General features: G+C 45.6%; 2 protein-coding genes across 3 annotated transcripts in view; both read right to left on the bottom strand.

Annotated features, from left to right (window-relative positions):
- Positions 1-8,993, bottom strand: part of LOC111850812 (sodium/potassium/calcium exchanger 3) — a 103,757-nt gene extending 94,764 nt beyond the window's left edge. The window contains exons 1-2 of the mRNA XM_023825110.1: positions 8,874-8,993; positions 8,646-8,788 (exon numbers count right to left, since the gene is read on the bottom strand). Of these exons, the coding sequence (XP_023680878.1) occupies positions 8,646-8,742 (97 nt within the window). The 5' untranslated portion in view covers positions 8,743-8,788; positions 8,874-8,993. The remainder of the gene's footprint in view (positions 1-8,645; positions 8,789-8,873) is intronic.
- Positions 8,994-10,268: 1,275 nt separating this feature from the next.
- dtd1 (D-aminoacyl-tRNA deacylase 1) lies at positions 10,269-23,138 on the bottom strand. Of its 2 annotated transcripts, none has more exons than XM_023824893.2 (6): positions 23,014-23,138; positions 21,780-21,870; positions 21,426-21,661; positions 19,111-19,208; positions 14,181-14,347; positions 10,269-13,042 (listed from the first exon to the last, which is right to left on the bottom strand). In XM_023824893.2, the coding sequence occupies exons 2-5, from the start codon at positions 21,788-21,790 to the stop codon at positions 14,192-14,194; spliced, it is 501 nt and encodes a 166-aa protein (XP_023680661.1). In that variant the 5' UTR covers positions 21,791-21,870; positions 23,014-23,138; the 3' UTR covers positions 10,269-13,042; positions 14,181-14,191. The 2 variants fall into 2 exon arrangements, with proteins under 2 accessions (XP_023680661.1, XP_023680660.1); XM_023824892.2 differs by having other exon boundaries at positions 22,943-23,104.
- Positions 23,139-23,580: the final 442 nt, after the last annotated feature.

Raw genomic sequence — 23,580 nt, 5'->3', positions numbered from 1 at the left:
TTCCGCTGTACATTCATTATGGGAATGTATGGAGAGAGAGTGAATACCCCCATTCCGCTGTACATTCATTATGGGAATGTATGGAGAGAGAGTGAATACCCCCATTCCGCTGTACATTCATTATGGGAATGTATGGAGAGAGAGTGAATACCCCCATTCCCCTGTACATTCATTATGGGAATGTATGGAGAGAGAGTGAATACCCCCATTCCGATGTACATTCATTATGGGAATGTATGGAGAGAGAGTGAATACCCCCATTCCGCTGTACATTCATTATGGGAATGTATGGAGAGAGAGTGAATACCCCCATTCCGCTGTACATTCATTATGGGAATGTATGGAGAGAGAGTGAATACCCCCATTCCGCTGTACATTCATTATGGGAATGTATGGAGAGAGAGTGAATACCCCCATTCCGCTGTACATTCATTATGGGAATGTATGGAGAGAGAGTGAATACCCCCATTCCGATGTACATTCATTATGGGAATGTATGGAGAGAGAGTGAATACCCCCATTCCGCTGTATATTCATTATGGGAATGTATGGAGAGAGAGTGAATACCCCCATTCCGATGTACATTCATTATGGGAATGTATGGAGAGAGAGTGAATACCCCCATTCCGATGTACATTCATTATGGGAATGTATGGAGAGAGAGTGAATACCCCCATTCTCCTGTACATTCATTATGGGAATGTATGGAGAGAGAGTGAATACCCCCATTACGCTGTATATTCATTATGGGAATGTATGGAGAGAGAGTGAATACCCCCATTCCGATGTACATTCATTATGGGAATGTATGGAGAGAGAGTGAATACCCCCATTACGCTGTATATTCATTATGGGAATGTATGGAGAGAGAGTGAATACCCCCATTCCGCTGTACATTCATTATGGGAATGTATGGAGAGAGAGTGAATACCCCCATTCCGCTGTACATTCATTATGGGAATGTATGGAGAGAGAGTGAATACCCCCATTCCGCTGTATATTCATTATGGGAATGTATGGAGAGAGAGTGAATACCCCCATTCCGCTGTACATTCATTATGGGAATGTATGGAGAGAGAGTGAATACCCCCATTCCGATGTACATTCATTATGGGAATGTATGGAGAGAGAGTGAATACCCCCATTACGCTGTATATTCATTATGGGAATGTATGGAGAGAGAGTGAATACCCCCATTCCGATGTACATTCATTATGGGAATGTATGGAGAGAGAGTGAATACCCCCATTCTCCGGTACATTCATTATGGGAATGTAAGGAGAGAGAGTGAATACCCCCATTCTCCTGTACATTCATTATGGGAATGTATGGAGAGAGAGTGAATACCCCCATTCCGATGTACATTCATTATGGGAATGTATGGAGAGAGAGTGAATACCCCCATTACGCTGTATATTCATTATGGGAATGTATGGAGAGAGAGTGAATACCCCCATTCCGATGTACATTCATTATGGGAATGTATGGAGAGAGAGTGAATACCCCCATTCCGCTGTACATTCATTATGGGAATGTATGGAGAGAGAGTGAATACCCCCATTCCGCTGTACATTCATTATGGGAATGTATGGAGAGAGAGTGAATACCCCCATTCCCCTGTACATTCATTTTGGGAATGTATGGAGAGAGAGTGAATACCCCCATTCCGCTGTACATTCATTATGGGAATGTATGGAGAGAGAGTGAATACCCCCATTCCGCTGTACATTCATTATGGGAATGTATGGAGAGAGAGTGAATACCCCCATTCCGCTGTACATTCATTATGGGAATGTATGGAGAGAGAGTGAATACCCCCATTCCGCTGTACATTCATTATGGGAATGTATGGAGAGAGAGTGAATACCCCCATTCCGATGTACATTCATTATGGGAATGTATGGAGAGAGAGTGAATACCCCCATTCCGCTGTATATTCATTATGGGAATGTATGGAGAGAGAGTGAATACCCCCATTCCGATGTACATTCATTATGGGAATGTATGGAGAGAGAGTGAATACCCCCATTCCGATGTACATTCATTATGGGAATGTATGGAGAGAGAGTGAATACCCCCATTCTCCTGTACATTCATTATGGGAATGTATGGAGAGAGAGTGAATACCCCCATTACGCTGTATATTCATTATGGGAATGTATGGAGAGAGAGTGAATACCCCCATTCCGATGTACATTCATTATGGGAATGTATGGAGAGAGAGTGAATACCCCCATTACGCTGTATATTCATTATGGGAATGTATGGAGAGAGAGTGAATACCCCCATTCCGCTGTACATTCATTATGGGAATGTATGGAGAGAGAGTGAATACCCCCATTCCGCTGTACATTCATTATGGGAATGTATGGAGAGAGAGTGAATACCCCCATTCCGCTGTACATTCATTATGGGAATGTATGGAGAGAGAGTGAATACCCCCATTCCGCTGTACATTCATTATGGGAATGTATGGATAGAGAGTGAATACCCCCATTCAGCTGTACATTCATTATGGGAATGTATGGAGAGAGAGTGAATACCCCCATTCCGCTGTACATTCATTATGGGAATGTATGGAGAGAGAGTGAATACCCCCATTCCGCTGTACATTCATTATGGGAATGTATGGAGAGAGAGTGAATACCCCCATTCCGATGTACATTCATTATGGGAATGTATGGAGAGAGAGTGAATACCCCCATTCCGATGTACATTCATTATGGGAATGTATGGAGAGAGAGTGAATACCCCCATTCTCCTGTACATTCATTATGGGAATGTATGGAGAGAGAGTGAATACCCCCATTATGCTGTATATTCATTATGGGAATGTATGGAGAGAGAGTGAATACCCCCATTCCGATGTACATTCATTATGGGAATGTATGGAGAGAGAGTGAATACCCCCATTACGCTGTATATTCATTATGGGAATGTATGGAGAGAGAGTGAATACCCCCATTCCGCTGTACATTCATTATGGGAATGTATGGAGAGAGAGTGAATACCCCCATTCCGCTGTACATTCATTATGGGAATGTATGGATAGAGAGTGAATACCCCCATTCAGCTGTACATTCATTATGGGAATGTATGGAGAGAGAGTGAATACCCCCATTCCGCTGTACATTCATTATGGGAATGTATGGAGAGAGAGTGAATACCCCCATTCCGCTGTACATTCATTATGGGAATGTATGGAGAGAGAGTGAATACCCCCATTCCGATGTACATTCATTATGGGAATGTATGGAGAGAGAGTGAATACCCCCATTACGCTGTATATTCATTATGGGAATGTATGGAGAGAGAGTGAATACCCCCATTCCGATGTACATTCATTATGGGAATGTATGGAGAGAGAGTGAATACCCCCATTCCGATGTACATTCATTATGGGAATGTATGGAGAGAGAGTGAATACCCCCATTCTCCGGTACATTCATTATGGGAATGTAAGGAGAGAGAGTGAATACCCCCATTCTCCTGTACATTCATTATGGGAATGTATGGAGAGAGAGTGAATACCCCCATTCCGATGTACATTCATTATGGGAATGTATGGAGAGAGAGTGAATACCCCCATTACGCTGTATATTCATTATGGGAATGTATGGAGAGAGAGTGAATACCCCCATTCCGATGTACATTCATTATGGGAATGTATGGAGAGAGAGTGAATACCCCCATTCCGCTGTACATTCATTATGGGAATGTATGGAGAGAGAGTGAATACCCCCATTCCGCTGTACATTCATTATGGGAATGTATGGAGAGAGAGTGAATACCCCCATTCCCCTGTACATTCATTTTGGGAATGTATGGAGAGAGAGTGAATACCCCCATTCCGCTGTACATTCATTATGGGAATGTATGGAGAGAGAGTGAATACCCCCATTCCGCTGTACATTCATTATGGGAATGTATGGAGAGAGAGTGAATACCCCCATTCCGCTGTACATTCATTATGGGAATGTATGGAGAGAGAGTGAATACCCCCATTCCGCTGTACATTCATTATGGGAATGTATGGAGAGAGAGTGAATACCCCCATTCCGATGTACATTCATTATGGGAATGTATGGAGAGAGAGTGAATACCCCCATTCCGCTGTATATTCATTATGGGAATGTATGGAGAGAGAGTGAATACCCCCATTCCGATGTACATTCATTATGGGAATGTATGGAGAGAGAGTGAATACCCCCATTCCGATGTACATTCATTATGGGAATGTATGGAGAGAGAGTGAATACCCCCATTCTCCTGTACATTCATTATGGGAATGTATGGAGAGAGAGTGAATACCCCCATTACGCTGTATATTCATTATGGGAATGTATGGAGAGAGAGTGAATACCCCCATTCCGATGTACATTCATTATGGGAATGTATGGAGAGAGAGTGAATACCCCCATTACGCTGTATATTCATTATGGGAATGTATGGAGAGAGAGTGAATACCCCCATTCCGCTGTACATTCATTATGGGAATGTATGGAGAGAGAGTGAATACCCCCATTCCGCTGTACATTCATTATGGGAATGTATGGAGAGAGAGTGAATACCCCCATTCCGCTGTACATTCATTATGGGAATGTATGGAGAGAGAGTGAATACCCCCATTCCGCTGTACATTCATTATGGGAATGTATGGATAGAGAGTGAATACCCCCATTCAGCTGTACATTCATTATGGGAATGTATGGAGAGAGAGTGAATACCCCCATTCCGCTGTACATTCATTATGGGAATGTATGGAGAGAGAGTGAATACCCCCATTCCGCTGTACATTCATTATGGGAATGTATGGAGAGAGAGTGAATACCCCCATTCCGATGTACATTCATTATGGGAATGTATGGAGAGAGAGTGAATACCCCCATTCCGATGTACATTCATTATGGGAATGTATGGAGAGAGAGTGAATACCCCCATTCTCCTGTACATTCATTATGGGAATGTATGGAGAGAGAGTGAATACCCCCATTACGCTGTATATTCATTATGGGAATGTATGGAGAGAGAGTGAATACCCCCATTCCGATGTACATTCATTATGGGAATGTATGGAGAGAGAGTGAATACCCCCATTACGCTGTATATTCATTATGGGAATGTATGGAGAGAGAGTGAATACCCCCATTCCGCTGTACATTCATTATGGGAATGTATGGAGAGAGAGTGAATACCCCCATTCCGCTGTACATTCATTATGGGAATGTATGGATAGAGAGTGAATACCCCCATTCAGCTGTACATTCATTATGGGAATGTATGGAGAGAGAGTGAATACCCCCATTCCGCTGTACATTCATTATGGGAATGTATGGAGAGAGAGTGAATACCCCCATTCCGCTGTACATTCATTATGGGAATGTATGGAGAGAGAGTGAATACCCCCATTCCGCTGTACATTCATTATGGGAATGTATGGAGAGAGAGTGAATACCCCCATTCCGCTGTACATTCATTATGGGAATGTATGGAGAGAGAGTGAATACCCCCATTCCGCTGTACATTCATTATGGGAATGTATGGAGAGAGAGTCAATACCCCCATTCCGCTGTACATTCATTATGGGAATGTATGGAAAGAGAGTCAATACCCCCATTCCCCTGTACATTCATTATGGGAATGTATGGAGAGAGAGTCAATACCCCCATTCCCCTGTACATTCATTATGGGAATGTATGGAGAGAGAGTGAATACCCCCATTCCGCTGTACATTCATTATGGGAATGTATGGAGAGAGAGTCAATACCCCCATTCCCCTGTACATTCATTATGGGAATGTATGGAGAGAGAGTCAATACCCCCATTCCCCTGTACATTCATTATGGGAATGTATGGAGAGAGAGTCAATACCCCCATTCCCCTGTACATTCATTATGGGAATGTATGGAGAGAGAGTGAATACCCCCATTCCGATGTACATTCATTATGGGAATGTATGGAGAGAGAGTCAATACCCCCATTCCCCTGTACATTCATTATGGGAATGTATGGAGAGAGAGTCAATACCCCCATTCCCCTGTACATTCATTATGGGAATGTATGGAGAGACAGTGAATACCCCCATTCCCTCTCCGACATGCAGCCTCTAAGAGGCCGTCAGCAGTGGCTCTGCACCACACGCCTGCATCTCGTTATGTTACAATGTGGCCAGTGGCAGCGGGCACAAACCCCCCGCCCCCCCCCCCCACCCACCCAGGAAAGGCAGGAATGCGCCGCCTGTCAGCTGTTCCGGAGCGAGTGGAATTCCACCCCACTTACTGCGTGTCCTTCTCTGCAGGGCACAGATCCCTTAACGAGTACTTTAAGTAAAACATCTACTCATCCATCTGTTCCATTTCAGTAATCAATTGTTACCCTCTGGCACATTGCATTCCAGCCCCCAAATCTCTTGCACAGTCTTCGACCCCCCCCCCCCCCCAGATAAACACACATGCACCGGAATTAGAACTGCGTATCTCTAGCTTGTTGAAAGGAAGCAGTAGGATTTGAGAAAGTCTTTGCAAACACATAGAGCTCCCCGCTGCGCTTAAGTCGCATCCAGGGGGCGAGAGACGCTGTGGTCCAGGTTTGTCACTGAACTGATGCACTTGTGCACACTGGGGACCCTTTCCGGTACAGCAGTACTGCTGGTAGGTTGCGTGAAGAGCAGGTTCCCTCTCTCCAGCGTTTGGGGACAAGGCACAGTGACGTCCAGGTCACACGAGGAGGGAAGGAGGGCCGCATATGGAAACGGCCTACTTAGCTGCACCTGTGCCACTGCGGCCCTGCCACTGTGCTCTCACTGCAATTCCGTGGCCTGTGCTGCACCTGTGCCTCTGCAGCCCTGCCGCTGTGCTCTCACTGCAATGCCGTGGCCTGTGCTGCACCTGTGCCTCTGCAGCCCTGCCACTGTGCTCTCACTGCAATGCCGTGGCCTGTGCTGCACCTGTGCCTCTGCAGCCCTGCCACTGTGCTCTCACTGCAATTCCGTGGCCTGTGCTGCACCTGTGCCTCTGTGGCCCTGCCACTGTGCTCTCACTCCAATGCCGTGGTCCGTGCACCCCTTAGTGCATCCCTCTGCCCGCCAACGGCACCAATTACACTCAGCTCGCACGTTAACCTCGCCATTGTGCGACAATTACAGGAGGTTCATGCGGACAGCTGCCCAAGTTCCCAATCAGGTTGCCTGCTCACTCCTTTGCAAAACCACAACACAGTAAAATCAAAATGTGTGTGTGTGGAATCTCTGCCCCATTGGGGGAACAATAGACAACAGAGAAAAACGTCCTGAAAGCAGCAGGCAACTCTAGCAAAGGAAAGCTGGCAGAACACAAGCGAGGCGGAGGAGCCGATTTGACATCCCGATTACTCTGATCTTGAGACAAGAGTGGCAATGCCAGCCTTTGTTCCTGCTCTCATTGTGGCTCTAGCCACTAGCTATGAATATAACGCTCTACACTTCACAGATTTACACTGTGCGGTCAAGCTTCATGAATACATTCAAATGTACAGTAAAGAGTTTTCAGGTCAGTAAAATGGATAAAGAGATGATGTAATACATATGACATGATTAAGCTGCATAAGTCTCACTGACATCACTTTACTGGTATCCATGCAAGGGCAGCCCGAGAATTACATCACTGGGACAAAAAAAAAAGCGTGCTAGCTAGAAAAACGAAGTGGCAGCATGTGAGTATCGCGTGAGTACAGTGTGTGTATGATGCAAGTAGAGCAGGGGTGGCCAATCTTATCCACAAAGGGCCGGTGTGTATGCAAGTTTTTGGGATAACCTGTAGGTCAGCTGTTCAAACCCAAGTGTGAGGACTCTTCAGCCAATCAGTCCTCTAATTAGTAATCTAATTAGGGAGTTGCAGTGAAAACTCACATACATACCAGCCCTTTGTGGATAAGATTGGCCACCCCTGGAGTAGAGTGTGAGTACTGTGTGCATCCAAGCAGCTCTGGCTCACTGCACTTTTGGGAAAAAAAACAGCTAAAACATTTCCTGTGAGCCTCAATCGATGACAAGTGCTGATTGGGAGAGATTGCTGTAAAACAAGTGTTTTGTTTGGTTTGGTTTGGTTTGGTTTGTATCACCCCAGAATATGGTGAAAGGAAAAGAAAAAAAAGTACATACTACTATGGGGATTAACCTGTTACAAGTTAGACTGATATTGTTTTAACCTGATAAACAATTTTGATATGAAATAGAAAATATAAAAATCAGTTTTCGCAAAATTGCATGTGAATGTCATGCCACATGGAAATACAATAAAGCATTTATTTACATGAGCTTCTGTATTTGTATATTAAAAAAAGTCTTTTTTCTGTGTTTTGTAATGTTTGCATTCATATTTTTACTTGTTAGTCCCGTCAAAGAAAATACAGTGATCAAATGACACCTATTTGCCAGAATGAACTTTGGCAAGAGCTAAAAACACAGTTTTATTCTTCCTGGAATGACAATGACCTTCTTATAACAAAGCCCATATACTTTAGATCTGCACACATATGTCCCAGTTCTTGGAAAAGCCCTCTGGAACTACCTGCCGTGACCTTCTGCACTCACGAGTGCCCCCGTCATGCCCAACTGAGAGTTAAGATGATGCCCACAACAATAACACAAACTGCAATGCCGCACTCACCGTAGGAACAGGACAGAAGGCAGCCTCCTGGGGGCAGGCTCACAGATCTGAGGAGTGTTCTAGGGTTCTGCACACCAGACGTCCTGATCCACGCCATTAATTGGTTCTGGGATACTTCAGCTGTGTCGTATTGCTGTGGAAGTCTTGAGGATTGGTTTTTTTTGTTTGTTAAAAAAACCACCACATTCTTTCCTCAAGGACAGCAAGGATGGTCGCCAAATTACTCACAAGAACCACAAGCACAAGACACATATCCCATCCTATCCACTTCCCTGCCAAAGATTTGGAGCCCTCTTCAGATCGACTACCAGCCTGCTCTTCTGTTAATGCAGATATTACAGGCACCTGTTAAATTAGCTCATGGGAGTTTTACTTAAACAGAAATGATCTGAGGGCAGAAGGAAAATGGATTGGTTTAGAGAGATAACCAATCAGATTATAGGGGAGGTCTTGGTTCCACCTCCTCTATAATCTGATTGGTTATCTCTCTATACCAATCAATTTTCCTTCTGCCCTCAGAACATTTTTGTGGTAGTAAAACAAGTGTTAAAGAAAGCATGAAAAACTGCAGGAATAGAAACTGGGAGGCTGGTTTTTGGTGATTTATGTAGTCCTTCAGTCATGTGATTTATGGGGTTCTTTTCTTCTGGAGAACAGCAATTCAGCCATGCAAAGAGCTGTACTACAAACCACTCAAGTTTGCTGGGCAAATACGTGATTACATATTCTATCCTCTTGTTTTAACTGTTTACTGCCAAACCTTTACAGGTGAGTGATATTTTCAAGGACTGCTGAAATGTTTAAACAAGTGTGGCGGACATCTTTTTGAGACAAGCCTACTGTGGACAGTACCAGTGATGTAAGGCAAGGAAGTGAAACGTCACTGAATTCGACTCAATCTGCTTTATGAGAAGGTTGCAGCTGGAGGTTCTGGATTCATTTCACAATAGATGGTTTGTTAACACTGACGAGCAGGAACCTGGTAGCTCTGAGGCATGAGGCAGGAAGACCTAGATAAACTGAACTGATGGAGTCCTACATTAAAACCACCCAGCTTACACAATGCGTTACATCACAAGGACACAGCGGAGCCGGGGCTTATGCAAACATCTCCCTCTGACGTACTGTCTTTGTGGGCGTATGGAGAGTGACTTCTAATTCCTACTCATCAGTGGCAAAAGACAGCTGCCCCATTTGCAGAGGTTCCTGCAATCGGGGCATCTCCACCTGCATAGCTATGATCTCAAGGACTTCCTACCTATCAACAGACGGGAGTCTGTCTCAAGCGCTTCGGGGCTGGATTGTGGCACACAGTGGATTTGGGTTTGTGAGAGGTTTGATTCCTAACACAAGACGCTAACACATGTAAATGTGGTTCGTCATTGGCTTCAATATTACCTGATATCTAGATATTACTTTCACCAGACACTGAACACAAAATATGTAGAGTATAATGCATAAATAAAATAAATCAAAATTTAAGGAGCAACTTAAGTACCACCCCTAAGGGTAATGAGGTCCCTGGCATGAATTTAACAACTAAAAGAAAAACATGAGACCCTTCTCAAGATCTGAAATGTGCCCAATTGTTACTGACGCACTTAATGCAAGAAAACCAAACCATACCATGAGCTGCATTTATTAGCCTAAATTAAACCAACAAGAATACAAAATATACGTTTACAGGACACGGAAAAAGGAAGTGGAAATGTGCAGCAGCTTTAGGATTGTTGAAGAGAAGCTATTTAGAGGTAAGTATGCTAATGCAACACCAATGGTCTGAAATGAAAGTAGGTTAGTGTTCATTGTTACGCTCCAAAACAAGTAGACACAAGGTAGGGTGAAGGTAGGGCATGCATGCTTCTCGGTGGCGTGTGATGTCAACCTTCACATGAGGCGGACATGGTGGCAGCGGCTCTCATGGGCAGGTCAGCTTTATACTCAATCTCACTCCCTCAGCTTTATGTGCTGCTAAGGTCACTATGTTACGGCTAAATCAGAGGGGGCCTGTTCCTCTGTCTGCCAGGGGGCCAAGCAACCCAGATTTTGTATCCCCCCCCTCCCCATTTGCATATCATTATTAGAAAATAAGTGAAATGTACATGCAAAAAAGGCCTATATCACAAAAGGGATCAAGGGAAAGGGATCCACGTTTACTGAACCATACACACAGAGGCTATATCACAAAAGGGATCAAGGGAGAGGGATCCACATTTACTGAACCATACACACAGAGGCTATATCACAAAAGGGATCAAGGGAAAGGGATCCACATTTACTGAACCATACACACAGAGGCTATATCACAAAAGGGATCAAGGGAAAGGGATCCACATTTACTGAACCATACACACAGAGGCTATATCACAAAAGGGATCAAGGGAAAGGGATCCACATTTACTGAACCATACGCAGAGGCTATATCACAAAAGGGATCAAGGGAAAGGGATCCACATTTACTGAACCATACGCAGAGGCTATATCACAAAAGGGATCAAGGGAAAGGGATCCACATTTACTGAACCATACACAGAGGCTATATCACAAAAGGGATCAAGGGAAAGGGATCCACATTTACTGAACCATACGCAGAGGCTATATCACAAAAGGGATCAAGGGAAAGGGATCCACATTTACTGAACCATACGCAGAGGCTATATCACAAAAGGGATCAAGGGAAAGGGATCCACATTTACTGAACCATACGCAGAGGCTATATCACAAAAGGGATCAAGGGAAAGGGATCCACATTTACTGAACCATACGCAGAGGCTATATCACAAAAGAGATCAAGGGAAAGGGATCCACATTTACTACACCATACACACAGAGGCTATATCACAAAGAATTTAAGGGAAAGGGATCCATTACTGATTGCTCAGGCTTTGAACTTCTAGTGTGAAGTTTACCAGCACATTTGCTGTACTTACTCTCCAAAGAGAGTAATGTGATTAGTGAAGAACACTATGATGTATATTTAGTTTGTACATATGTATAGTAAATAAGGGTAACTAATAATAGCTGTAGGTCACACAGTAAACTACACACAGGCAATTTTATGTGATAAATAACTGATTCAGAAGCTTTTATTTTTGTGCTGAAAAAAGAATCAGAAGACAGCATTTGATTGGAAAAGGAGCAAAGCTGGTCCCAGGTCTTACCACCCTCAAGAGTTACAGTCCTCCGGTGGCCCAGATGGACCTACTCAGCTTCACGCACAAACACGCAGGCGTCACTACACACTGCAGGGCGTCACAACACAAAGAGGCAGCGTGTGTCTGAGCTAGTAGGCGCAAGCTCCTACATCATAGGGAATGCTTACGACAAGCCGCCACGCCCCTCCCAGGCAGCGGGGGGTGGTGGGTTGGGGGAGGGGGGGGAAATACAGCTTAACCTAGAAACCACTGAGCATGTCTGTGTGCTTCTTGGTCCTCTGAGCCAACGTAAGGCTTCCTGCGTTTGGGATTAGGCTCCATCTCACACACATACACATGCAAACAGAATATAGCCCATAGTAACACAATTACATAGTTGCACATCATGAGAGCTTCCTATGAAAATAACTCAGTGCTTTTCATTATAAACAAAGCCCCTTAGTAAATGTGGAAAATGGGCAGGTGACCTGTCAGTTTAGCCATGGGAACTGAAGCCTGCTTAGCATTGATTGACTGGACTGGTTTTGTGCTTTTTGGGGATTTAAATTTTAGATGTTGTAATAAATCTTAAATTAAGGATCATTATAATAATCACTTTTTTTAAATATGCAGGCTAGTTGAGAAATTAAATTATAGAAGTATAGAAATGAATGTCATACCAAAACACCATAAAATCATTGATTTGGTCGGTATTGTAACATAAGCAATGACCCTAATAATATGTTTTAATGATAGGAACCCTGTGAAGCCAGTCAATACTCCTGCCAGACATTAATAATATTTCCTAATTATTATCTAGTCTATCACTGATCTGGAAATTCAGTGTTATTCATGGCTGCCAATAGCATAACTGAGACAGAATGTTCTCAGGTCTCAAACTGCCCATTTTACAAGAGCCAACATAACATCAATTAAACAAAAACCAGGACCTAAATAAGGGCAAAAAAATACACAGTTGATCGCTAATAAACTTCCCTTGGTTTGCTTTGGCTGCCATAATTCCATATTCTCAGGTCGATTCTTAATTTAATTTTTGCTGTGTCTGCCTACATCCCCCTTGACGAGGAAGAGCAGGAGCAGGACAGTACTCTGTGGCCTCCCGGCGTGAAGTGATCCCCAGAGAGCGATGTTCCGAAGGAATAAATAAATAAATATGTAAAATCAAAGTAAGATGGCCGCCACGGAGAGTGACAGCCCTGCAGGGCATTCTGGGTACTTCAGTAGTCCCATCAAAGCCGTCGTCTGTAAACAAAGAACAAGAATCATCATCATCGCCATCGTCACTGCAGTTTACGGGAATTCACAGCTAACATTACAGTGTGCAAGAACTGCATTTCTGTGATTACGAATGAAACATTTTAATAACACCTAAATCAATCAAGGGTTCCTTTTTACATTCTGTAAAAATCTACCAGGAATTACTTAGACAATACTAGGCTTGGGCAGTATTACAGTATATCGTTGTAGCATTTTAGCTATAGCATGAAATTTTGTGTGTACTGTGGTATTGTGGTTTGCCGAAATGCATTGCGGGGACCCCCCCACTCAGTGAATTTTATCGGCAAGGATCTCATCACTGAGGCTGCCCTGTTTTAAAAATACAGTCATAATAGCATAAACCGCAGTATAATACCTGGACAGTATGACTGTATGAAAACAAGATACCGGCCAAGCCTAGATAATGCTTATGCGATTTTGCTTGCTGTGGGTGTGTACACACATGAGAAGCTTAGACACAGAAATTCTGAGGCCCGTAGCATGTACTGATATTTCAGACACATTATACACTCCTGCCTGAGCAGGAGGATTAGAGCGACAGGCGTACGGAGCGTGAAGCAGGAGATGCAGTTATCAGAGAGAAGAAGAAAGTCAGTCAGTCTGCAGCAGCAGGCGCGGTTTGGCACCTCCCGCTCGGAGCGCCGCATGCATTTCCCGTTCTCAGGCAGTTGTTTATGTCAAAAATAGGACCCAAAAACATAACCAGACCTCAGTAATCCACACGGATGTGAGTGATTGTGTAAGGACCTGCTTGGTCTTCTGCTCGCGCTTGAGCAAAGACAGACCCGTCCCACCAATCGCCAGCGATGATCTCCCCCTTTTCAAGGGAGTCACATCTTATGGTCCAAAAAGAGATGCGCTATGTTGTCTAACTGCATTGCAGAGTCGAGCTGTAGAGCACGGATGAGCACCTAACATCTGAATCTATTTAAATGCATAAATACGGCTGGACACGTCCTCACGCAGAAAAGCAACAGCTGTCAACCGGCCGAAGCAAGCGTCAAGTCCAGGCATCTGTGATTAAAAATACCCCGCAGTTGGCCGCAAGATACCGACCAGCAGGGCGGCGACACACGCCCGACTCACCCCAACCCATGCTCACCGGGGTGGTGCCTACGGTTCCCTCTCCGAGGACACGTCTCCCTCCGCCCCACTGCTAGCACTAGGGTCCACCCTCTGCCGTGCAGCTGCCTTCTCCCTTCCCGACTCGGACGGTGGCTTCGGCCGCGTCTTCTCTTTCCGTTGCTGCTGCTTCTCTTGCTTGGCCAGCTGCCATAATGACATAGGGGAAAAGAAAAAAGAAAGAAAGTGCACCTTTTCAGCATTAACAGAGAAAACGGTGAAAAAGGCGGAAAAACAGAGCTAGCTAATGACGATGGGTGCGGAATTACGAGACCAAAACATGAAATAAATCAAGAAAACCAGCCCCCTGCATCCATCCTCCAGCTGTTTACCCAGTACTGGGTCATGGGGGGGGGGACCCGGAGCCCATCCCAGGCAGCACAGGGCCCAAGGCTGGGGAACAACATGAACGGGACACCAGTTCACCAGCGGATGGACGGACACACACACACACACACACACACACACACACACACACACACACACAGAGGGCATTGGAGAGCCAGTTAAGCAGCCTGCATGTCTCTGGACTGCGGAGGAGACCAGAGGACCCAGATGAATGTGCATGAGACAGTGAGAGTGTGCAAACACACATCCACACACGCAGAGCAGAGGGAAAGCCAGCATGGTGAAGTCTGCCTATCCAGTGAGGACATGCTAACCAAAGGGACGACTGTCAGGCAGGATCAGATTCCGCTTATCATACACCAGCTACGATCATTGGTCTACTTTTGTTGTCATTATTTAATGTTTGCTTTTGTAAATATAAGCAACGATCATATGATCTCTATACAGGCAAAAATTAAATTATAGCACAGAATGTTCTAGAAACGGTTTCTTCTCTGGGAGACTGCAGTGAGATGTTGATAAATATCTGCTGTCCTCGAGAGGGTAGTGAGGACAAACTGTGTAAAAACTGCTTATTAGAAGCTGCACAGATTAGCTAGAAGGCCATCGCAGACTGTACAAGCTAGGCTCAGAAGCCTACATTGAGTCTGTCACACAACACTGAGGTTTTCAGAATCGTGCCTCTACAGTTCATCCCTGGAGCAGACAGGAAAGTAATTTCAAACTCGGACAGAACCGCGACCGTTAGGTTACCCTGCGGCGTGCTTACTTGCCTATGCCGAGCAGGTCAGACAGTAAGGCATCCTCATACGGGCCACCACAACTGCATATGCTGCTAAAAAGCACTTTCTGACGTTGCAGGCCAGGGGAATATTCCAGAGAGCAGAGAGATGGCTGCATTACAGAGGCCCCCATGTGTTTGTCACAGAGGAGACTTTGATCATTTGAAATTTCACTGGAATTCAAGCCAGCAGGATGCAAAGCGATGATTTCCTCTCTTTGAAACGAATCTGTCACCAATGAACGTGTAACGAATCCCTGACAGTTTTGCATAGAATTATGCTGATAAAGGAGTCCTGGAAACAATGTAGCAAAAACAACGATGTCGAGTAGAAAATTTGTTAAGACATGAATATTATGAATGAGTTAATTATCATGAACAGCATTAAAACACCCAAAAACATTTTCACTTTCCCTGTACCGCTTACTACATGCAAGAGCCATCCATCTGTTTTCAGTCTCCGTTTATCCAATCAGGATCCCAATGATTTGCAGCCTGTCCTTCTGGAAGGTTTCACAGGTTTCTCACAGATATACTTTCTCACAGATATACTTTCCTCCTCCATATCACCATGTATTTGGACTGTAGGTGCAAACGGGAAATCTGACCCCAAAAACTACGCAGTGACGTTCACGCCCGGTGCACGAAAAGTCTGCACTGACTGCATCGGGTCCTTTTATGAACACAACAGCCAAGGTGACCTGGCCCCTAGACTTCTCCAGTGGTCAAGAGCGAGTCCTAGTTTCCAGCCTGGGCAGAGGAAAGCATACTGAGCACCTTCTCGATCCGAATCAGATCCCCTGCAAGTGAATAACCGTGAGGAAAACGAAGGATGCTCTGCTGTGGCCAGGTGTGAGGTGGTAAACTGGGCTTGGGGGAAGCTATCAGCTTTCTGTGACCTATGGAAACCTTCAGTAAAACAGAGGAACCGTGAGGATGCAGACAAAACCACAAGAGCACAAGCCTTTGGCGAAGGTTCTAGAACTTTGGTGAATGCCAAGGAAATTTTATGGATTAAGAGTTATATTTAAGACATAACTACCCCTTTGGAAGACCGTGCGTTTTGGGACAAAATAATGAATTTTGATTTGATTTACAAAAATGAAACTAGATGACAATAACGTTAAATGCATGAAACCGCTGCAAACTCTGGAAAGTAAATAAAAGTACCTGACAGTAAACAAAGAATGTACAAAAAGTACAAGGCCTGCTCTAGTAAGATGGGGAAATGCATACAAAGAAATAATGAACTTTTGAACTTAAAAATAGAGGTTTCAACATGCGTGCACTTACGGACTGTACTTTTATGCACGGAATGAGTCCAAAATGCAATGGCGCGCATGTGCGTGTGTATGCATTAGGGTTGGAATTCATCGGGGACTTTTATTTTAAAACATGCAGGAACTTCAAGGTCAGCGGCGGGCTGGCCTACTTAATGTTTTGCATGCACTTGCTTTTTCTGCAAGTTGTCCATTCAAGCAGAGTCACAGTTAGTCCTTTGGAAGTAGGCTGATGTGCAGACGGGGAGGAGGATGGGTACTGAGAGAGAGGGACTCGCCCCTCAGGGAAAACAGCAAAGGATTGTATTAAACCGCGTGTCAAAACAGGCCACAGAACATCCACTGAAATCTTCAGTCGATGCCTCCACGAAAAAAAAAAACCTTATCAATAAGAAAACAGCTGGTGGCTGATTCTGCAGAGAGACTCGTCTCTGCTGTTAAACTCTCCTCTTCACCAAGCTCCCGCGTTCATGGGTCTGAACCTGCATGACTCAGGTTCTCCAGGCTTGGTATCCTGACTAGAGAGGCCTCAATTAAACAGCAGAGTAAATCCAGCGGAGCATCAGCCAAAATGTCAACGGGAATTGGGCAGAGCAACAAATCGAAAGTTTCAAACGGTACAGTATGTATAACACTAGACATGCATGTCAGAAGCTGAGACTCAACTGACTGGATCTCGGGGTTAAGGGCCCAGCTCAGGGATCCAAAGACAATGTCAGTCTGCCAGTCCGGGGTTCGAACCAATGACCTTCTGATTACGGGCAAAAGTCACAACCCACTGCCCCACCTGCCATGATCAAATACGATGACACTTAAGACTATTTAGGTTTTTGATCAAAGAATTAATCCAAACACAGATTTTGGTAACTATAGGTCCATCCACAGGGCCTCCATTTCTGTGCAGCATGATTCTCAGAGAAGGCCAAATCCCAGCATCCCCGGCGGCTGACCGATTGTGTAACTGTGAACGACATCACCGATATTTAGAGCGGCCTCAAAACACGAGCTGGTCTCCATGGAAACGGAGTGGGTGTGTAAGAGGGGACCTTCGACCGCCCCGGACTCCTGCTGGGCCGGAGGGGCGGCCGTGCCACGGGCAGCAGGACCGGACCCAGAGCTGCCGATTACGTTCCACCTTCACGAGTCGCCTTGGCCCAAGCTCTGCATTTCGACCTCGAAAACAGCGACATAAAAGAGCAGTGGGTAGGTAAGGCAGCAGCAAAGTGATCAAGGTGGGTGGGGGCCAGAATAAGCGTTATATTTAGCAACAGCCCAGGGAACTTCGTGGGGACTGCGCTTAAAGCTGGCCAGCCGCGATATGACCATAAAGCAAGGGAAACCTTCAAAAATACAGAGCGACTTGGAGGCTTTAAGCCAAGAGGTCGATTCAGTTAGGAGCAGAGATGTCTCAATCGATAATAAACCGAGGTCTGTCACACAGATGGGATGAGTCTTCAGTGAGCTCAGAAATCCACAGGAAATCCATTTCACGGCCTCAAGACACGCACATGGACACGCAGACCTCATGGGGAAACCAGGAGACCCGACCGGCATGTAGGAAATTAACTTTGTCTTCAGTGTGTTCTCTTGACATGAGCCACGACAGAGGTATATCTACAGTGTGGCAATCTGATAACGTGGGACTGCTTCAGCAGATGGTGGCAAGGACGATAGCACCACCTGCTGTATAACTGTGGTACCTGCACTTCAAAAAAAAAAGAACAATACAGTGGTACCTTGGTTTGCGAGCATAATTCGTTCCAGAAACGTGCTTGTTATGCAAAGCGAATTGTCCCATTAGAAACTCGGATGATTCGTTCCATAACCCAAAAATTTTCATATAAAAATTATTAATACAAAAAATAAAGTAAAAATAAATAAAACAAATTAACCTGCACTTTACCTTTGAAAAGAATCGTGGATGGTGTGAGGGAGACGAGAGAGGAGAAGAGGAGGGTTATTTTGTAGGACGACTTTCACTATAATTAACGGAATCACTGCTATCTGTTGGTTCACTGGAATCTTTTTTTTTGTGCTTTTCTACTAAACTTTGACTATACGAGTGAAGCACGCCGACTGAGACCGAGCATGGGAAACGATTACCCACAATCCCACATCGAGAGAGAGAGAGAGAGAGAGAAGACCCATCGGCTCAGTTGTGATTACGTGACGCTAGGCAGACAAAGTGTATACATAATATTCGTATTGCAAGACCTCGCTCGTTTATCAAGTTAAAATTTATTTTTAAATTTTGCTCGTCTTGCAAAACACTCGCAATCCAAGGTTTTATTGTATTTGTTGTGTATTGCATCTCTGTATAACTCACAACACTAACCCTAACCCACAAACTAGTTTTCCCTAAACAAACGTTTCTATTGTACTTGAACACAACACAGTCTCTTGAAACGTCAATATTTGAATAGTTTGCAAAGCGTGGTAGACAGTTCCACTGCTAAAACCAGAGGAGAATTGAGAAGTGACTCCCAAAACCACACCAGTACCTGTTTGGAGTCCATGGGTCCGGTGGGAGACTCCAGCTCGATGGTGACGGGTCCGTCGTTCTGGATGTGCACCTGCATGTACGCTCCGAACTGGCCATCTGGCAGAGAAGAATAAGTCAGACACGGCGATTTGATTGGGCAGGACAAAACTCACGGTCACACTGAAAATACATGCTTCAAGGCAAGGAGACAAAAAGCTCGATCCTTTAACATCAAGTATGAGGAAACTCACAAACGAAACACACCCTACGAGGCGATCAGCTGACATGCAACTTGATGCAACTCACCTGTTTGCTTGATGCAGCTAGCAATAGCTGCTTTTCACAATCGGTGAAATGCAAATTAGCTCAACAAACTCACATTTTCGTGATCTACAGCCTCTGAGACGCACACGTGTTTCCATGTTTGTTATGTTTTTGGAATTGAAAATTTTAAAAAATTTATCAGTGCGGGTTTAACAACCTGAACAACCTCAGGAATAACACTGCCACTGTGGTGTGTCTGAGAAAGGACCAATATGGACACCCTCCAACCTAAAAAGGTGCCTTCATCCTGATAAACATATTCATCATCATCGTCATTATCATTGCCATCGTCAGACATACGGCCCAATTCTCCATCAAACTTGAAAGTGTGTTTGAAAATATGGCGTTTCTAGGGTAAGTCTCAATCCCTCAGAATAAAGCGCAGCCTCATCACATTTCCTGCGCGGGCTGCCGCCTTCCCCATCACGCAGATGGCGTGCCCCGCACGCTCGCTCTCTTGTGAGCTGGCCCACTTTCCCTCTTGGCGCATTCCTTGCAGCCTGACCTATCGCGGAACGCCGGAGGGCCACGCAAACCCGGCACGGCACGCCGAGGGCCAAGGCGGTAGTCCCTGGGGGTACCGGGTCAATACCAAGGCTGCAAAAACGGACGTGTAACTGCAACTACAGGGGAAAATAAAAAAAACAAAAAACAGGACTAAGAGCAGCTAGGGGCTGCCCTACATAACGGAAGGAAATGTGGTAATGCATCCCCTCAGCGATGAAGCTGTATGGAAAAGTACCTTCAGCAAGCATCTGATTAAATGTCTTAATGTCAGTGCGGCACCTGCAGGATTGTGGCTCAGCGGGCAATAATGTTCCCCTGACACAGGGAGGCGGCTCTGTGAGTCGAGCCTTGGCAGACAGGGATATAAACATTTCTCAGCCTGGGCGAACAATTCTCCAGTCATTAGCTCAGAGGATGTTATGTAGGGCGTGGTCAGGATCCAGAATCTTTGAATAAATGCTGCATAAAAGCACCCCACTGCTATGGACCCGCCATGACCTCGAAGAATATTGGTGACGTGTGGATCAGTGGGGTATGCTGCCCGTAAACGGTACGTCATTGGTTCAAATCCCAGGGTCAGCAGGTCGGCAGATTGATTTCACAGTTGGATTCCTGAGCAAGACAACCTCCAATTGCTCCAGTTGCCTTGCATGAAAGTGTCATGCTAAATAAATAAAAGCCTCATTAGCTAATGAAATTAAAATGTAAATATGACCACTTCTTGTTTAGAGACTGAGTTCTGTTCCAACAACCAGGGGTGCATTTCTCAAAAGCTCCCATAGTTGGAAACTGTTCGGTTAAAATTTTGACATCAACGTTTTTACCAGCTATGCTTTTTGGAAACATACCCCAGCTCATTACGCAAATTACATTATAAAGAGGTCCAGACTGAGGAAGCCGTCACCGTAGCTGTATCCTTCACTGACAGGCTGCCGATTGACCTACCAGGCTGCATCTGTCCCTCACCTGTGCACTGCCTAAGCTCCATGCACCTGTTTTCAGATATGGGCATAGCCAGGTGACCGATGTCCACGCCTGTGCGACAGATTCACAACCTGACCTTCTGCCCCCTCTGCAGAACCGCCATGCCTTCCTGTCAGAACAACCCCCCCAGCCCTCCATAGCCAATCATCACCGCGGTCGGTGACTTAATTACACCGACCGGCCCCAGTTAAATCCCACCTCACCCGTGACGGTTCTTAATCAGGTTCCTGACAAACACATCTCACGCTAAGCTAGGGGACCTCACAAGGAAGGAAGCGTCTTCCTATAATTGTCCCCGTCACAAGCAGACGAGCTATACTTCATCCCGAGGAAACATTCTAATTACTGAGGTGAAAGGGCACGGAGTGACAGAATTGAAGCGCGCGGAGCGGCATGACGTGTCCGGGCCTGGGCCTGGGGAGCGCGATGTGGAGGACGAGAGCTTCGCAGGCTCCCTAGCACGTAAGTACGCGGTAGGCCAGCGCGTAGCAGCAGGGTGGCATTAGACGACAGACGTACCTTTGATGAGCTCTGCTCGGTAAGCACTCCTCATCTGCTCCAACATGCTGGTGTAGAAGGGCTGCGCCAGTTCTGCCGGCATGGCCGAATGGAAGTCCGGCTTGTTGCCCTTTAGGTAGCACTGGAGCGTGAACTGACTGATGCACAGCACCTCCAGCTCCCGGTCCATGACGCTGCGACTCCAGGCTCGTCCGTTCTCATCTTCGAAGAGCCGTATGTTCAGGATTTTCCGCACCCTGAGCGCAGAGGGAGAAGTGAGAGGGAGGCAGAGCCACGGCGAAGAGATCGGCGCCGGCGGACGGGCCACTTCCGGCGTTGGGAGGGGAGCGACGCTGCGCGGGGGAATCTGCTCACATGTACTCCATGTCCCTCGGCGTGTCCTCCACCGAGATGCCCAGCAGGACGCAGAGGCCGCGGCCGATGCTGCTGACCTGCTCATCTCCAACTGCAATGCCAACAACAAACCAGTAAAACCAGTCATGGGACATACTTCTTTCAGCACACCTATTCACCAGAAAAAAAGATTGATCCTAACCACAACTAAGCAAAACATTACGAATTACTTTGTTTGCTACATCTCTTTGCTTTCTTTCCAGTTCCCATTTATGGTGGTGGGGGGGCCTTTAGCTAAAACCATGACAAATGGTTAGTACTCAACAAGCTAAGTTAATCCTACATCATTTTAATGCCCATATAATTTAAACACACAGCTGAATAGTATGTTAATAACATATAATACAGCAGTGGATTAAACGTATTACTGTAAGGCACTTAACATTTCAAAGTTAATTACACAAATATGATCCTGCTCCAGCAAAGCGTAATGGTACACCACCCAGCCCCACCCCTCTAAAGGAGTCCCCCCAACGTCGCCGAGCTTTCCGGCCGTCCGAGTGCGCCCCCTAAAGGCGTATCCGGGCAAAGCACCAAGCCGGTCTGCTCTTAACCCGAAACACACGCGCTCGGAGACTATGGCGAAGAGCCGCAGCCTGGACAACCAGTAACATGACAAATAACGAGGGATCCAATTATATTCTGTTAGAAGTCAACTAAGCAGCAGACCCATATAGATGTCATTACTGTGCCAACAAACACACACCCGTACACGATATAGAAAGCCAGTTGATAAGAATGTGAATCGCAGAGTTATATTAAACGTATATAAAGAGTTAAAAAGGCGTCATGTTTTGCTTTCAGTTTTAATACCTAGTCTGGCCCGGTATTTACTGACACCGGGCAATAAAGTGAAGCGACACTGCCAGGTCTGACACTGATATTTCAATGCATGTGAAACAGTTTTAAAAATCCGCCAGTTTAGGCTATAAACTGCGGAGACCGCAGGCTGGAGAGCCGGTATTACGGTAAAGCCGGCGAACACCGGCCCGGCTGCCCATTGTGCAGGACGAGCCGCCGGATAAGCGCCACACCGCCGGCACGCAAGCAGCCCCGAGGCTCCCGGCCACGCGCAACGCTAGCGGAGCCGCGCACGTAAAAAAGGAGTTTAGTGCATTACCAACCCGTCACGCTCGCTTTCCAAACCCTCTGAATGATCGCTTTCATGGTTTGGATATCTAACCTTCCTTCTTACCCACACGACAGCAGGCTACAGATTACGTTTCCGCCCAGCACGGCTTTCTTGGCCAAGGCGCTCTGCGGGGAGCTGGAATAGACACTCCCCCGACTCCTGCGCAGGCCCGCGGCGCGCCGCCATGACTGGTGTGCCGCCTGATTACATGCCGCTTGCATACACGACACCTATTTACTGCGATATAAATACCGTACGGCAGAGTTGCCAACTTTGCTCAACTGGTTGGAGTAAGTTTGCACACACGTTTACATATATGTAACAGTTATAGTATGTAGGGTTTGCAAACTACCCCAACACTTTTGATGTAGCTCATTTTAGGTTTATAATGGAAAAAAATATAGATTTGCTGTAAGATTTTTTGCGTGGACGTTTGATGCGTGTTTGGAAACCCTAGCTGATACCGCAGAATATGAATTCACATTAATTTAAAATGTCTGACCATTTAATGAAAGGAAATGAATGTTTTTCTAACTAATCATAGTAAAAAAAGATGAACATATCTGATCTCATCCCCGCGACCCTGACAATCAGTAGCAACTGGGTAATACATCATTGTTACCTCGTGTG

Source organism: Paramormyrops kingsleyae, chromosome 20 (genome assembly GCF_048594095.1).
Source record: "Paramormyrops kingsleyae isolate MSU_618 chromosome 20, PKINGS_0.4, whole genome shotgun sequence".
In the NCBI taxonomy this organism is placed as follows: Eukaryota; Metazoa; Chordata; class Actinopteri; order Osteoglossiformes; family Mormyridae; genus Paramormyrops; species Paramormyrops kingsleyae.
This window is presented reverse-complemented; position numbering and strand designations above follow the sequence as displayed.